Here is a 15,697-nt window from a genome sequence, read left to right as displayed (position 1 = left end):
GAATATTAATGAAAAATATTATTACGTACCACAAATGGATATGCCTATTTACTTATACAAAAAGATTCACACACGGAGCTTACCTTGGACACTACCATACTTTGTTTTAGATAGTAAGGCTACTTCGCGTCTACAAACGTGAATACACTTAACAATACAAAACTTGTACATTATTAGTGACTGGTTGCAGAGGAGAGACAAACAGTAAAGTAGCAACAACAATGAGTGCTCGTGTACAAGACATAACATTTGTTTAACCCTAGGACTCACTCTGGGGTCATAGGTGACCCCAATCATCTTTACTATGAATAAAATAATATTTCTACTTCTTGCAAAAATCCAGAATTTTATGACTTTTACCACACAGTATTGTAGTTCTCTCTCAAAATTTTTTTGAGCGATTGACGCAACATTCAAATCAATAATTAAGAAAAAAAATGACCCCAGATAGATTATATGTTACATTCATAGAATGTATAGATTATCAACTATCAATCTCTTTCTTGGGTATTTTGAGTTGGTAACATTGAATTCAGGTGTTACTCAGAACTAACCTCAAACTGGAAGTTCGTTTGTACGTTTGTTGTTGCAGTGTAATTTCAGCATGGATGGAATACATTTTGCTCCTGGCTATAGTGTAGAACAAGCTATGAAAGACTTATTTCGTAGCAGTAGTGATTCAGAAGGTAGTGACGCCGAAGATGATGGAACAGAGACACAGGTAGACCAAAGTGATGAAATTTGTTTACACGAATTAGAAGAAAATGATATTCTTTCTGAAAATGATGACAGTGGAGAAGATGAAAGTGCAGTACTGGTAAGCAGGTGTCGGGATATTGCATGAATTACAAAAGAACCATCAATTCGTAGATTCCCAATCCGCAACATACGATTTTCAGCAGGTATTCCTAGTGCAGTTAGTGTTAGCTCAGCTGTTGACTGTTTCAGGCAGTTTATTACCAATAAATTGCTGGATATAATAGTACAGTTCACAAATCAACGAGGAAATGAATTGAAAGTGTCTCGAAAATTAGTTGACTGGCGTGATACAGACAGATGCGAGCTTCTTTCATTTTTAGGCTTGCTGATTATGTATGGCGTACAGAAGGGCCGGGGAAACCTATTGACGAATTTTGAGACTCTGAATATGGCACTCCTCTATTCCGTGCTACTATGTCGAGGAGGCGATATCAGGACATTCTGCGTTCATTTCGTTTTGACGACCGCATCACAAGACTTGAAAGGAAAGAGAGGACTGGAAATAAGGCTGAAGCGGTACAGGAAATATTTGATTTGTTTGCCGTACAATGTCAAACATAATTTATACCTTCCAGCAACATTACTGTTGATGAACATCTTTGCGTATACAGAGGTCGGTGCAGTTTCAAGGTCTACATTCCTTCAAAGGCAGGAGAGTATGGCATCAAGATATGGTGTGCAGTCAACTGTGAACATGGTTATCTAACAAATCTTCAAACGTACACTGGAAGGAGTGGTTATGTGAGAGAAGTGAATCAAGACAAGAGAGTGGTCTTAGATTTAGTGTGTCACTGGCTGGCAGTGGCACTGACAATTTTTTCACGAGCTATGACCTTGGCCAAGAATTGTTGAAAATGAAGTTGACACTTGTAGGTACTCTACGTTCTACAAGAAAAGAAGTCCCAAAAGAGTTTTTGCCTTCGAAAACTAGGAAAGATTGCACTACCAGATTTGCATACCAGTGAAAAAACCCTATTAGTTTCGTATGTTCCAAAAAGAAATAAGGCTGTGCTACTCCTGTCAACACAACATCAATCATTTGAAGTGCCCAAAGAAAACAACTCGAAATGATAACCAGAAGTAGTGTTGTATTGCAACTCAACGAAATCAGGTGTTGATACGCTAGATCAAATGAGCTCTTACTATTCTGCGAAAAAGGGTACAAAACGTTGGCCATTAGCAGTATTTTATGATCTTGTAGATCTAGCTGCACTCAATGCCTACAGACTCTTCTGTGTAGCTGTTGAAAAAACAGAGAGACGTCTTTTTCTAATGAAGTTGGCCAAAGAAATGGCAAAGCCCCAAGTGGAACGTCGTTTGAGTTTACCATAAGCAAGGAACAAGGATATTATTAGCAGTATCAAACGGTGTGGATTTGATGATCTGTTAAGACAATGGACATCCAGACGTAATACCCGACAATCAGGAGAAAGCGATGCAGATGCTCCATTTGCTCCCGATCAAAGGACACAAAATACAGTTCAACATGCAAAAAGTGTAACAAATTTGTTTGCAAGGAACATTCTGGAATAGTTACTACTTGCAAAATATGTGCAGATGACTATGGTACGGATTCCGGTTAGAATTATGTTTCCTGTTGAGTTGTTCATCACATTTTCTGTAAATTTAAAGCCATTGTGAAACATTTGTGAGTGAAACAAATTATGACTTAGAGTAATATTGTAACTTGTGATATGTAATTACTCTGCCATATGTAATTTAATTCTACTATGTACATACCTGTTTAAAAAGCTGTGAAATGTGTCTAAATAATAAATAAAATGCAAACAAACAGTATTAAACGACAGTACGTTGTTCTCTGAATGATTAGTACACACAGTCTATTATATATTCATTGGGGTCATGTATGACCCCAGATGGAGTACTAGGGAAATTTTAGCAGAGTGAGTCCTACGGTTAATACGTGTCCAGAAACACATTGAAGTAGCACAGGCAAATATAATTTAACAGTGTCTGTTTTCATTGTGTCCACTGAGAAGATTAGAGCTTTCACAGATTTGACATTATGGGCAGTGACAATGCAAATGAAGGCAAGTTGTTTGTCGACCGTTTCTGGTAAGTACATCTGCACGACATGGGCCAAATTCACCGAAAAAATAGTACTTTCGCCTGTGCATTGGTTGCAATTTACTTATCTACATCTTAGTTTACGTTATAGTTTCAACTGAAGTGCACCCTGAGGCCTAGGTAACTGTCTCACTTCTAACTTTAAAAGTAGACAAATTTCTGTTACTGTAAAACTCGCCTAACGATTATTTCTGCTCGATAAACGAGAACTCAGTTACATTAAAAACGGTGTACAATAACTACATTCTTGTGGCTTCGCTTTAATGCACTACTACTACCTCTGCTACATCAAGCCATTTCCCGGCACAAATAACGAATACAATCTTACACTGGCACTTAAAACTTTTCTGGAGGCAACGCATTAATAAAGGCAACAGTTTAGAGTGTTGGACGTACGCCCCCTTTTGAGGTAACACACAAATATCTACAGGCAGTATACCTTCTACTACAAACGATTGTAAATTTTGCAAACTAGCTTCCATTTCATATAGTTAGACTCTGGATTTAAATGCGATCACTCACGTTACAGCGTGATAATTTTGATTATTTAGGAATTTCATGCACAAGAACTACACAATATCGTCAAACATAACTTTCAATTAAATTTACCGTTGGACGATAATGGGGAGCAATCACTTCACATCAAGTAGTCGACATATTAACGTGTAGATCTACGTACGGCAACAGGAGTCTCATTCATATTAAATCAACACAAACCGCTAACTATTAAGCTCCTTTTGTTCCCTTCCTTGAAACAATATCTCACGTTAAACATATAATCGTCAACAACAGTCATGGCGTCGTAATGTTTAAGCTTCAAGGAACAAACGAAAACTTGAAACAAATGAAAATTACGCAGCGGAGAGAGAAATGAGTAATAACGTGAAGAATCATAAAATAATTTAAAAATTTTTGCTTTGCGTACTGCAGTTTGAAGAATTTACGTTTGGAAAGTGAATTTTAATCACGAGCGTAAAACTGATTCAAACTGGTTATAGTTGACTAAATAAGTCCATTCCAAACTTATGTTCCTAGTTAAGAGTGCACCGAAGTCTGAAGATTCGTCAAGGGTAGATCACAGCTGCAGGAAAAAATTGATTATTTTCAACTAGTAACCAAGCAAACTTGTATCACCAAATCTGAGCTAAATAGACAATATAGGAAAGAATCATAACCAATCTTTATACCCTAATGACGATAAAGCGTTTCTAAGAATAATTACCTTGCCAGCACGTCACAAAATTTAAAAAGTTCTCCGTCGTTAATTATTTGTGGAGCAGAAACTACTGCACCTGTTTTTAAGTGTTCCTGCTGCGTTGGTACTACTTACAAAGCAGTTTATTGCGGTATGGAGAACAAAAATAAGTACGCGGAATTCAGTCGTGTAACAATAATAACTGTACCGCACAACGACCATTCTTCTGTTATGTTCCTTAAATGTAACTGTATTGAATTAAGGTCATTACTTTAATAAAATGCTATAGGTGCAAACGGCACCTATCAATAGAGCAATGATCCGTCCTTGGTTTCGAGCTGACACTGCTGCTTTTACGAAACAGCGTCCTCTCAATGTGGAGTTACGCACACTTTAAAAATGCAGGCGAAGTATGTTCTAAACAAACTCACCTGTGGGAAATTCCAATAAATATTGGAACGCATCAAATATTGGCTTCTGGGTGCGATCCATTTCACAGTATGTATCTCCCGGCGCTTCCGAATTGGATTTGCGTAGACCGCACGTAGAGCAATGTTTGACAATGGAGTATAATGCTCCCGGTTCAAGCACTCCAGTCTGAAACAAACAAAAAATACAGTGATAGTAAACAATAATCTCAGAAAACAAACCTTTGCGATATTTGAAACAGTTTTAGCGTTTTTACGTTCAAGTTTCCGTTTAGTATGCACCCCTTTCCCTCTCTACAACAATATACTGTTACTCTCTCCATTTTCACGAAATCAACTGCACGACAATATTTGTTTCATGGATATTATTAAGAAAACAAAAAAAAGCAACTGTCAGCCACACAGTTCCAAGGAAGAACAACACATGGACAAAAAATTATACTCTATTTTAGAATATCTAGCTTTTAAGCGTCTTTTCTTTACATGCTGAACAATTTTATTTTGTGTATTTTGGAGGTGAAATTAAGTTTATCACAATACAATTTAACTTCGAAATAATGTTCACACATTTCCACTTTGCTTGAAAATCATATTGAACAAGCTATGGAAGACAGCAAATTAAGACAACGTTCACACGGCGACTCTTTAGATTAAGCTACTGAGCACCTCATCAACGTGTATATCTACATTAAAATACACTGAAGAGGCAAAGAAACTGGTACACCTGCCTAATATCGTATAGGGCCCCCGCGAGCATCGTAAGTGCCGCAACAAGACGTGGAATGTACTCGAAAAACGTCTGAAGTAGTGCTGGAAGGAATTGACACCATGAATCCTGCAGGGCTGTTCATAAATTCGTTATAGAGTACGAGGGGGTGGAGATCTCTTCTGAACAGCACGTTGCAAGGCATTCCAGATATGCTCATGCGGAATTGTTTAAACTCAGAAGGGTGTTCCTAGAGATACTCTATAGCATTTCTGGACGTGTGGGGTGTCGCATTGTGCTGCTGGAAATGCCCAAGTCTGTCGGAATGCACAATAAATATGAATGGATGCAGGTAATCAGACAGGATGCTTACGTACGAGTCACCAGTAAGACACGTATCTAGACGTATCAGGGGTCCCATACCACTCCAACTGCACACGCCCCACACCATTACAGAACCTCCATCTGCTTGAACAGTCCCCAGCTGACATGCAGGGTTCATGGATTCATGAGGTTATCTCCATACCTGTACACGTCCATCCGCTCTATACGATTTGAAACGAGACCCGCCCGGCCAGGCAACATGTTTCCTGTCATTAACAGTCCAATGTTGGTGCTGACAGGCCCAGGACGCCGAAAGCCCATATCGATGTCTCGTTGAATGATTCGCACGCTGACACTTGCTGACGGCCCATCGTTGAAATCTGCAGCAATTTGCGGAAGGGTTGCACTTCTGTCACGTTGAACGATTCTCTTCAGTCGTCGTTGGTCCCGTTCTTGCAGGATCTTTTTCCTGTCGCAGCGATGTTTTAGCGGATTCCAGATGTTCATGGTGCACTCGTAAAATGGTCGAACGGAAAAATTCCCACATCATCGCTACCACGGAGATGACTGTGTTTCACCACTCGTGCGCCGACTGTAACATCACGTTCAAACGCACTTAAATCTTGATAACCTGCCATTGTAGCAGCAGTAATCGATCTAACAACTACGCCAGAAATTTGTTGTCGTATAAAGATGTTGCCGACCACAGCGCCGTATCCACAGCTCTGTATTTGAATACGCATGCCTGTACCAGTTTCTTTGGCGCTTCTGTGTATTTCACGCGCAAGAGCTTCCGTGGGGCACAGTGCTAAGAAGAGCGTTGGTCAGCATCAAACTGTCGACCGACGTTTACATGTTGCTCTTCTTCGAACACGTTGTACTTTGTCAATAGGTAGACCACGGCGAATAACCCAAAAGTGAGTGAGGAATAGTACAGGCCTTCTGAAGATTTAAATTACATCCTTTACTTGGAAGTATACAATTTCTGCGGGTACGCCAACCAACGAAGTACAATTTGGAGGCTTACGACGGATGCACACACGGGAAATAATCAGAGCACGAGCGCGCGCGCGCACACGCACGCACACACACACACACACACACACACACACACACACACACACACACACACACTGCGACTCGCCACCATGCCCGGAGCGCCAAGTGCAACGCAAAGTTTCTGCTCCAAGATGATGACAACGCTGGGGAACTAGCAGCGATGTGTGCTGGACTACCGAAACCTCCGACAATGTCTCAGGTTGGGAATGGAACATTTTAGTGCCACTCGTGGCACCTCATCCAAGCAGCGTTGCTGGCTGAAAGAGTTCATTGCTGGCGATTTCGGAAAAGATTTTTTCAATGTTTATGCACCATTCAATTTTCGGAAAATAGTGGAAAATGCTAGGGGACATCGCGAAATTCCTTCAGTTTACTGGTGGGATAGGTGTTATATGGCATATCGCCAGGAAAATTTCAAGTGCGTCACAATCTTCAATGAACGACTAGTCGCTGAGGAGATGACAAGATTTCAGTACAGCTCGCGAACCCTGTCTACATACTTATCGTTAGGGACAGTTCGGCCCAAAACAAGACTAATAAACAGCATTTTATAGTATTCGGTTCGCGTCACGTAACGTTGCTTGTTTGCCACTTCGTAGACTCAATATTGGATTTCATCGTATTCGGTTGTTACTCTTGGAACTTTTGTGTTAAGAGAGTACGCCGTTTCAATGCAATGGCACATTGAACATTTATCGCGTCACACTTGTACGATTTGTTACAATTAAATATCAGTTATGGCCACATCGGCGGTAAAAAGGCTTTTGGAGACCTAAGATAAACAATACCAAAGCCAATATCGTATTTGAACGACATGGTCTGTTGGTGAGACACAAGGGTTATGATCTAAGGAAGTACGTTTGTGTCGTGTTAGATGGAAATATGTTTCTTTCCTTCCATTTTCGCGTTTGTGAAACATTCTACTTCCCTCCCCTTTACACAAAAATAACTGCAGTAATGAACTGACAAAACACTGTTCCATGAACAATTTTCACAAATTGTTTCCGCACTGTTTCACACGTAAACATCCAGCTTTCGTGGCCCACAGAAAGCCAAAGATAAAAAGGTCTCCATCAGACTGCACATAAGCTCATCCGAAACGAAGCAACGCTACTGGTTCTCGTTATCCTCAAATGCTTTTTTTGGTTATTCACGTTTCGGGCCGAGTTGTCCCTAACGATATATGTGTTCTGGACCTCTCCAAACTCCATATGTACCGATTCCACCACGAGTTTGCGAAATCCAACTTCGCCGATCCCAAGTTACTTAAGTTACTTTATATGGACACAGTTTTATCTACTGGATGAAAGACAGCGATCCATTTGAAGTAATTAGGTACAATCACGAAGAATTCGACACGTGTGGATGTGCGATCGATAATCCTTTAGGAACAACAAAACAAGAGGGTTACGCCCAATGAAAGACGAGGCGAATGGTTCGTAGACTGCAGGAAGTCGAAAGTGTACGCATATCACATAGATGTAGGTGCCATCCAGAGGCAAGCTGAGGGTGTCCATCGTTTTGCCTCGGAGGCTTTCTACATAGTGTTACAAGAAACGCCTGCTCAAAGGGGGGGGGGGGGGGGGGGCGAGGTTGACGCTGTTCCACATACGACGCGTCAAGTCGTCTCTCTTGAGAGAGGCCGTGATGTCAATAATGCACTGCAACTGAAAGTAGGGCTGTCTCATCATGACGACAAATGGTTCATTTTCTGGGGATGGCATCGGCACCCTCCTATACTCACACTATTCATTGGAACGATGGAGTGTGTGGTCATGTATTTCATTTATTTGTAATTATTGGACGTGTGTGCGAAATAATTGGATGAACCGCCTATCATAGCTGTGCGTATGTATTTATGCGCAACTGCATTGTGTGTGCGTATATATAAATTGTGTGCACACGACACTACGTATGCTTGTAACTATTTTACATATTTGGGCGCGCGCGGGGGGGGGGGTTATCTTTTTTTCATTTCATGCTGATAGTCCTCGTTTTCCATGTAGATATTGCATAGTCAGTCGCCAGCCTTCGTTGGTGAAGAACCAGGAGACTAGCAAGTCGCATATTTAGCACTTCTGTTTGTGTTCACAGCGTAATTCTTAAAATTCATTGCGTATTGTTGTATTTGAGAGGTACAGTATGCTTGTTAGCAACGGTAATGCGTAAATTTGCGCAGTCCGTAGTGAAGTAGTCCTTCGCATATTTTGGACGGTCTGTAACTGTCGCCCCCAACTAATTCAACTGCCAGCCTCTTTTCGTGAAGCACCAGGAGACTAGCGAGATTTTTCGGTTTGTTTTCATTGTTTAATTCTGAAGTTAGTAGGATGGATAGGGTATGTACGTGCTGTGTGCAGACGATAGAGGAGCTGGCTGCAGTTTCCCAAGAGTTGAAGACGCTTTTATGGCTAGTCAGCAGTCTGCAGGCTGCTGCCTAAGTGTGGGAGTAGCGGAGAAACAGGAGCGTCGCAGAGGACACTTTAGGTGTTGCTTGTTCCTCCCATGGTATGTGCTGCCGAGACACTTTCTAGCCCTGCCTACGGCTTTCGCGGGTGCGGGGTGCAGTGGACTGCAAGCTGTTGTTCACGCCGAGTCGAATGACGCTGCCACTTGGGTTCTGAGGGCAACCTCAGTTCCTACAGGTGGCTGGTGGAAGTGGTGAAGACTGCTGACCTCGCTCGCAGGGTGCAAGCAGAGCCCACAGTTTGCAGCATCCTATCCAGAGTCGATCGGGGTCCTTTGGTTTGACGCCGAATGGTGGGTCTCAACCAGAGGCTCTGTCGATTCAGTGACGGTCTTGGCTGCAGATTTCAGGACCAGCCGTATGGGGAGGAGAGTTGTAGTCTCCCCTTGATAGCGGTGCACTCCGCAAAGGAAGCAGCTACTCGTGCAACAAGAGTGCTTGTCAAGTGCGTATGGGGACTTTTTAGTCTAGGCGGTTGTCTTTTGTCATTTCAGTAACGCTCGTCAGTCGATAGGCAGAGAGCAAAAACTGTCAAAATTTTCAAGGGTAAATTGCCGTATTCCTAACAAATTTTCTCAATATCCGGACCTCCAGGAAAGTTGTCGAGATCTAATTACTCTCGGAACTGAGAGCTGGCTGTAATCCGAAGCAGAAAGCACTGAGGCGGAGTTTTCACTGCCACTGGCAAAATACTGTGCCCATCGACGTCGAAACTGAGTCTAACCGTGCGTTATTTGGACGCGAGTAGCAGGCCTAGGAGTACTGAAGTTGATTTTTTACCGGCCACCAGATCACCCCCAACAGTTGAATCATTCAAGTGAAATCTACGCTCAGTAGCTTGGTACTACCAATATCATGTAGACAGTCTTGTTAAATACTTTTGAATACGCGTTTTCCGAATACTATCTGGAACAACTAGCTAGATAAATATGTTACACCTTCTAGCTACAAATGACTTCGTCAACAGTGGCTCTGCGATGCGGTGACGATGGTTACTAAAGTTAATAAATCCTTCAAGAAGGCTAGGAGAGTATTTATGCTTAAAAAAGCTAATAAGCAGTTGTTAACACCCCACTTAGACAATGAAGAGACATGATTTAATTCCAATATGACGGACGTAGAGGAATCGTGGGCAAAAGTTTAAACTGATTTTAAATCTTACCCCGGAGATGTAAGTGCTAAGTGGATTAGGGATGGAAAAGACCTTCCGAGGTTAAATAATTTAATTCGGAAAATGCTGAGGAAACAGCGACTGTTGCACACTACCGGTTCAAAAAAGAGCGAATGTTAACAGCCGAAATTTAGTAGAAATTCGGGCGTCCCTAGAGCACTGAAAGACCTGAGTCGAAACAAGGCCCCGGGAGTAGACAACATTCCATTAGAACTACTGGCGGCCTTGGGTGAGCCAGTCCAGACAAAATTCTACCATCTGGTGAGCAAGATGTACGAGACATGCGAAAAACCCTCAGACTTCAAGAAGAATATAATAATTCCAATCCCAAAGAAAGCACGTGTTGACAGATGTGAAAATTACCGAACAATCAGTTCAATAAGCCACAGCTGCAAAATACTAACGCGAATTATTTACAGACGAGTGGAAAAACTGGCAGAAGCCGACCTCAACCAAGATCAGTTTGGATTCCGTAGAAATGTTGGAACACGTGAGGCAATACTGACCTTACGACTTATCTTAGAAGAAAGATTAATGAAAGGCAACCTACGTTTCTAGCATTTGTAGACTTAGAGAAAGTTTTCGACAATGTTGACTGGTACACTATCAAATTCTTAAGGTGGGAGGGGTAAAATACAGGGTGCGAAAGGCTATTTACAATTTGTACAGAAACCAGATGGCAGTTATAAGAGCCGAGGGATATGAAAGGGAAGCAGTGGTTGGGAAGGGAGTGAGACAGGGTTGTTGTCTCTCCCCGATGTTATTCAATCTGTATATTGAGCAAGCAGTAAAGGAAACAAAAGAAAAATTTGGAGTAGGTATTAAAATCCATGGAGAAGAAATGAAAACATTGACGTTCGCCGATGACATTGTAATTCTGTCAAAGACAGCAAAGGACTTGGAAGAGCAGGAATGGACACAGTCTTGAAAGGAGGATATAATATGAACATCAACAAAAACAAAACTAATATAATGGAATGTAGTCGAATTAAGTCGGATGATGTTGAGGGTATTAGATTAGGAAATGAGACACTTAAAGTAGTAAAGGAGTTTTGCTATTTGGGGAGCAAAATAACTGATGATGGTCGAAGTAGAGGGGATACAAAATGTAGACTGGCAATGGCGAGGAAAATGTTTCTGAAGAAGAGAAATTTGTTAACATCGAGTATAGATTTAAGTGTCAGGAAGATGTTTCTGAAAGTATATGTATGGAGTGTAGCCATGTATGGAAGTGAAACATGGACGATAAATAGTTTGGACAAGAAGAGAATAGAAGCTTTCGAAATGTGGTGCTACAGAAGAATGCTGAAGATTAGATTGGTAGATCATATACCTAATGAGGAGGTATTGAATAGAATTGGGGAGAAGAGGAGTTTGTGGCACAACTTGACAAGAAGAAGGGACCGGTTGGTAGGCCATGTTCTGAGGCATCAAGGGATCACAAATGTAGCATTGGAGGGCAGTGTGGAGGGTAAAAATCATAGAGGGAGACCAAGAGATGAATACACTAAGTAGATTCAGAAGGACGTTGGTTGCTGTAAGTACTGGGAGATGAAGAAGCTTGCACAGAATAGAGTAGCATGGAGAGCTGCATCAAACCACTCTCAGGAGTGAAGACCACAACAACAACATAGTAAGATCGATGCGCGAAGCGTACAACTTCCGCCGTCATACGTTAGCAAAACATCTTGCCGAGCACCCGACAAAATTCTAGTCATACATAAAATGAGTAAGGGGCTCGAAGATTTCTATTCAATCACTCATCAACTAGTCCAGGGTGGTAACAGAAGCCAGCAAATAAAAAGCCTGAAGTTTTCAATTTCACGATTAAGAAATCATTCACGCAGGACGATCGAACAAACATACCGCCCTTTAACTGTCGTACGGACCCTTGCATGGACGACATAGATATAGGCATCCGTGGCATAAAAATACAACTGAAAGAATTGAAAACAATTAAGTCTCCTGTTCCAGATGGCATCCCAGTTGTGTTTTACGGGCAGTACTCTGCAGCACTGGCCTCTTACTTGTGGTGCATTAATTGCAAATCTCTTGCCCAGTGTTAAGTCTCAAGCCAGTGGGAAAAAGCGCGCGTGACTCATAATTACAGACCAGTATCCATAACACTGCTTTGCTGAAGAATTATTGAACATGCTCTGAGTTCAAATACAATAAATTTCCTGGAGACAGAAATGAACAGATATAAAACGCATCGCTAGTGCAAAATTCAATTTGCTCTCTTCTCACATTATATCAAATGAATCATGGACGGACGGTAACAGGTAGAGTTCCGTAAACGTTTGACTGGGTGCCTCACTGCAGTTCGTTGACAAACGACGACGCATACGGTTTAGGTTCCCATACGGTTTCGATTCCCAGATATGTCAGTGGCACGAAGAATTATTAAGTTATAGAACCCAGTACACTATCCTCGACGGTGACAGTTCAGAGACAAAAGGAGTGTGATAGGACCCCCGCTCATTCTCTCTATAAATAAATGACGAGACAAACAGCGTTAAAAGCAATCTGCAACTGTTTGGTGATGCTGCTGTTGACGACGACGACGTGTTGTATTGGGAGGTGTCGTCGTTGGTTTTTACGAGTACACAAGATGATTTTGATAGAATTTGTAGTTGGTGTGATGAGTGGCAGCTTGCTATAAATACAGTAAAGCTGTAATTATTACGGATGAATAAGGTAAAAACATTTTTAACGTTCGAATATAGCTTAGATGGACGCTGCTTGACACTGCCACGTCGATTGAATATCTACGCGTACTCTGCAAAGCGAAATGAAATGAGAACATCGGGTTGGTAGTTGGAAAAGCGAATATTCGAATTTGTTTTATTAGAAGAATTTAGGGAAAGTGTAGTTCATCCATAAAGGAGTCGGCGTGTAGAGTGATAAGCGACGCCACTCTTGGGTAGTGTTCAAGTGTTTGGGACCTGCGCCAGGTCGCGTTATATATGACTGGCAGTGGCAAGTGGCAACCTCCGCCATGCACCGTACGGTGGCCTGCACAGTTTGTATGTAAATATATGGGCAAATATATGATCAGAAAGGTGATTAAAATGTAAATATTTGTGTATATTAAATGTTAAACAAGATAATCAACGACACGAAGTATTGAAGTGTTTTGTGTACCTGGTAGTATTAGTAATGCATGTTAAGTTTCCAGAATATGAAACAAAAAATTATAGTAAAAATAGTATCACAAAAGACAAAATTCTTAGTAATCATAAACTATTACACCATTTACATTTCAAAATACTTTTACTATACAATTAATGTTTATAACAAATGTTTACCTCAGCCCGCGGTACACGATCGCCGAATGAAGTGGTGTGCGTTATTTAACTACACACATAAAAAAAAAGTTTTGCATCACTCCAGTTCTCTGAACTCCTGAAAGACAGACGTTCACTGTGGATATTGTATCATAGACACAGTCTCTTTGGCTGTTCAGAGATGTCGTTAAATCCGCCCAAAGATGTAAACAACCATACATGAGCAGCGCCTATTAGACGGAGGGAGTCCTACAGCCGATCACTTCCAGTCATTCCACCATGAAGGAGGTACACGGCTCGTGTTGTCTGTAGTTCAACAATGCCTAGACGGCCAATACCGAGGTTCGAGCGTCCACATTGTTACCCTGTGCCAGGAAGGGCTCTCCACAAGGGAAATGTCCAGGCGTCTCGGAGTAAACCAAACAGATTTGGACATTGAGGAGATATAGAGAGACATGAACTGTCAATGACCTGGCCGCCCAAGGGCTGCTACTGCGGTGGATGACCGCTGCCGACAATTATGGCTCGTAGGAACCATGATAGCAACGCCACCATGTTGTGAATAAACGTGTTACGACTCAAACTGTGCGCAATAGGCTGCATGATGCGCAACTTCACTCCCGACGTCCGTGGCAAGGTCCATCTTTGCAAAGACACCATGCAGCGCGGTACAGATGGGCCCAAAAATATGCCGAATGGACTGCAGCACCACGTTCTCTTCATCGTTTAATGTCCATATGCCGTCAACCAGACAATGGTGGAAGACATGTTTGGAGGCTACCCGGTAACGCCTTGGACACACTTTATTTGATGAGTGCAGTTACAAAGAATGAGAAGAGGGGAGAAGGGGGAGCTCTTTAATGTTATTGGTCCAGCAGGACTGGAGTGTTTTCCCGCCAGCAAGATGGAGGTTCCCTGCTGTTTTGGGGTGGCATTATATGGGCGCCGACGTATGCCGCTGGTGATTATGGAAGGCGCCGTAACAACAGTACGATGCGTGAATTCGTCCTCATGAGCGACAATTCGCGCCTTCATCGTTCGCATCTTGTGAACGACTTTCTTCAGGATAACGACATCGCTCGACTAGAGTGACCAACATGTTCTCCAGACATGAATCCTATCGAACATGACTGGGATAGATTGATAAGGGGTGTTATGGACGAAGTGACCTACCAACCACTCTGAGGGATCTACGCCGAATCGCCGTTGAGGAGTGGGACCATCTGGACCAACACTGCCTGGATGAACCACGACGAATACAGGCATGATCAATGCAAGAGTAGGTGCTACTGGGTATTAGAGGTACCGGTTTGTACAGCAAAGGTACCGGTGTGTACAGCAATCTGGACAACCACCTCTGAAGGTGTCACTGTATGGTGGTGCAACATGCAATGTGTGGTTTTCATGAGCAATAAAAAGGGCGGAAATGATGTTTATGTTGATCTCTATTCCAATTTTCTGTACAGGTTCCGGAACTCTCGGAATCAAGGTGATGCAAAACTTTATTTGATGAGTGCAGTTACAAAGAATGAGAAGAGGGGAGAAGGGGGAGCTCTTTAATGTTATTGGTCCAGCAGGACTGGAGTGTTTTCCCGCCATTTTAATGTCCTCTCATTGGTTCAGGAGTTTCCCGCCAATTTTATAGGATGTAACCAGTTTCGAGTTACGTGTCCAATAGCCTGAGAAGTGCATTTAGGGCAGCGGTTCCCTTGGATGATTATTTGAATATAGCTCTCAGTATTGCGTAAGACATATTGGGGTTTCCCCTGGATGACCTTGATCAATTGGCGGTTGTTCCCCAGGGTAGGAAGTAAGGAGCGCCAGCTTATTGGTAGGAAAAAAATATGAATTTAGAAACTGATTAATTTACTAAAAGTAACGCAGAGCAAAATACACTAATATAATAAAAAATTAAAATTCACATTAACGATGATACAAAGCACTTAAATAACAGAACTGTTTCAGTACTGTACAATGAATTTAATAATTAACTCTTCCAATATTAAATTAAAAACAAGTTTGTAATTAGCATTAGTGACCCCACGGAGAGTAAAGTTATTCAAAGCCAGTGGCCACACTCCCCTGACGTAAAAAACTTTCGCGCGCTACCTGTAGGACAGAGCAGTAGAGGGGCCATTGATTGAGGGTTTGTCAATGTAGCAAAAATACAGTTTACAGAGCCAAAGCCTCTTACAAGTTCCCATAAAATCCCCCTT

At 41.9% G+C, this 15,697-nt stretch overlaps 1 protein-coding gene across 1 annotated transcript in view; it reads right to left on the bottom strand.

The window, feature by feature from the left end:
* LOC126284161 (uncharacterized) overlaps positions 1-15,697 on the bottom strand; it is a 440,490-nt gene that overhangs the window by 313,641 nt on the left and 111,152 nt on the right. Inside the window, exon 2 of the mRNA XM_049982884.1 lies at positions 4,474-4,639. Coding sequence (XP_049838841.1) covers positions 4,474-4,534 — 61 coding nt within the window. The 5' untranslated portion in view covers positions 4,535-4,639. The remainder of the gene's footprint in view (positions 1-4,473; positions 4,640-15,697) is intronic.

This window comes from Schistocerca gregaria, chromosome 8 (genome assembly GCF_023897955.1).
Source record: "Schistocerca gregaria isolate iqSchGreg1 chromosome 8, iqSchGreg1.2, whole genome shotgun sequence".
Taxonomy (NCBI): domain Eukaryota; kingdom Metazoa; phylum Arthropoda; class Insecta; order Orthoptera; family Acrididae; genus Schistocerca; species Schistocerca gregaria.
The sequence above is the reverse complement of the archived record's forward strand: the minus strand, read 5'-3'. Positions and strand labels throughout refer to the sequence as shown.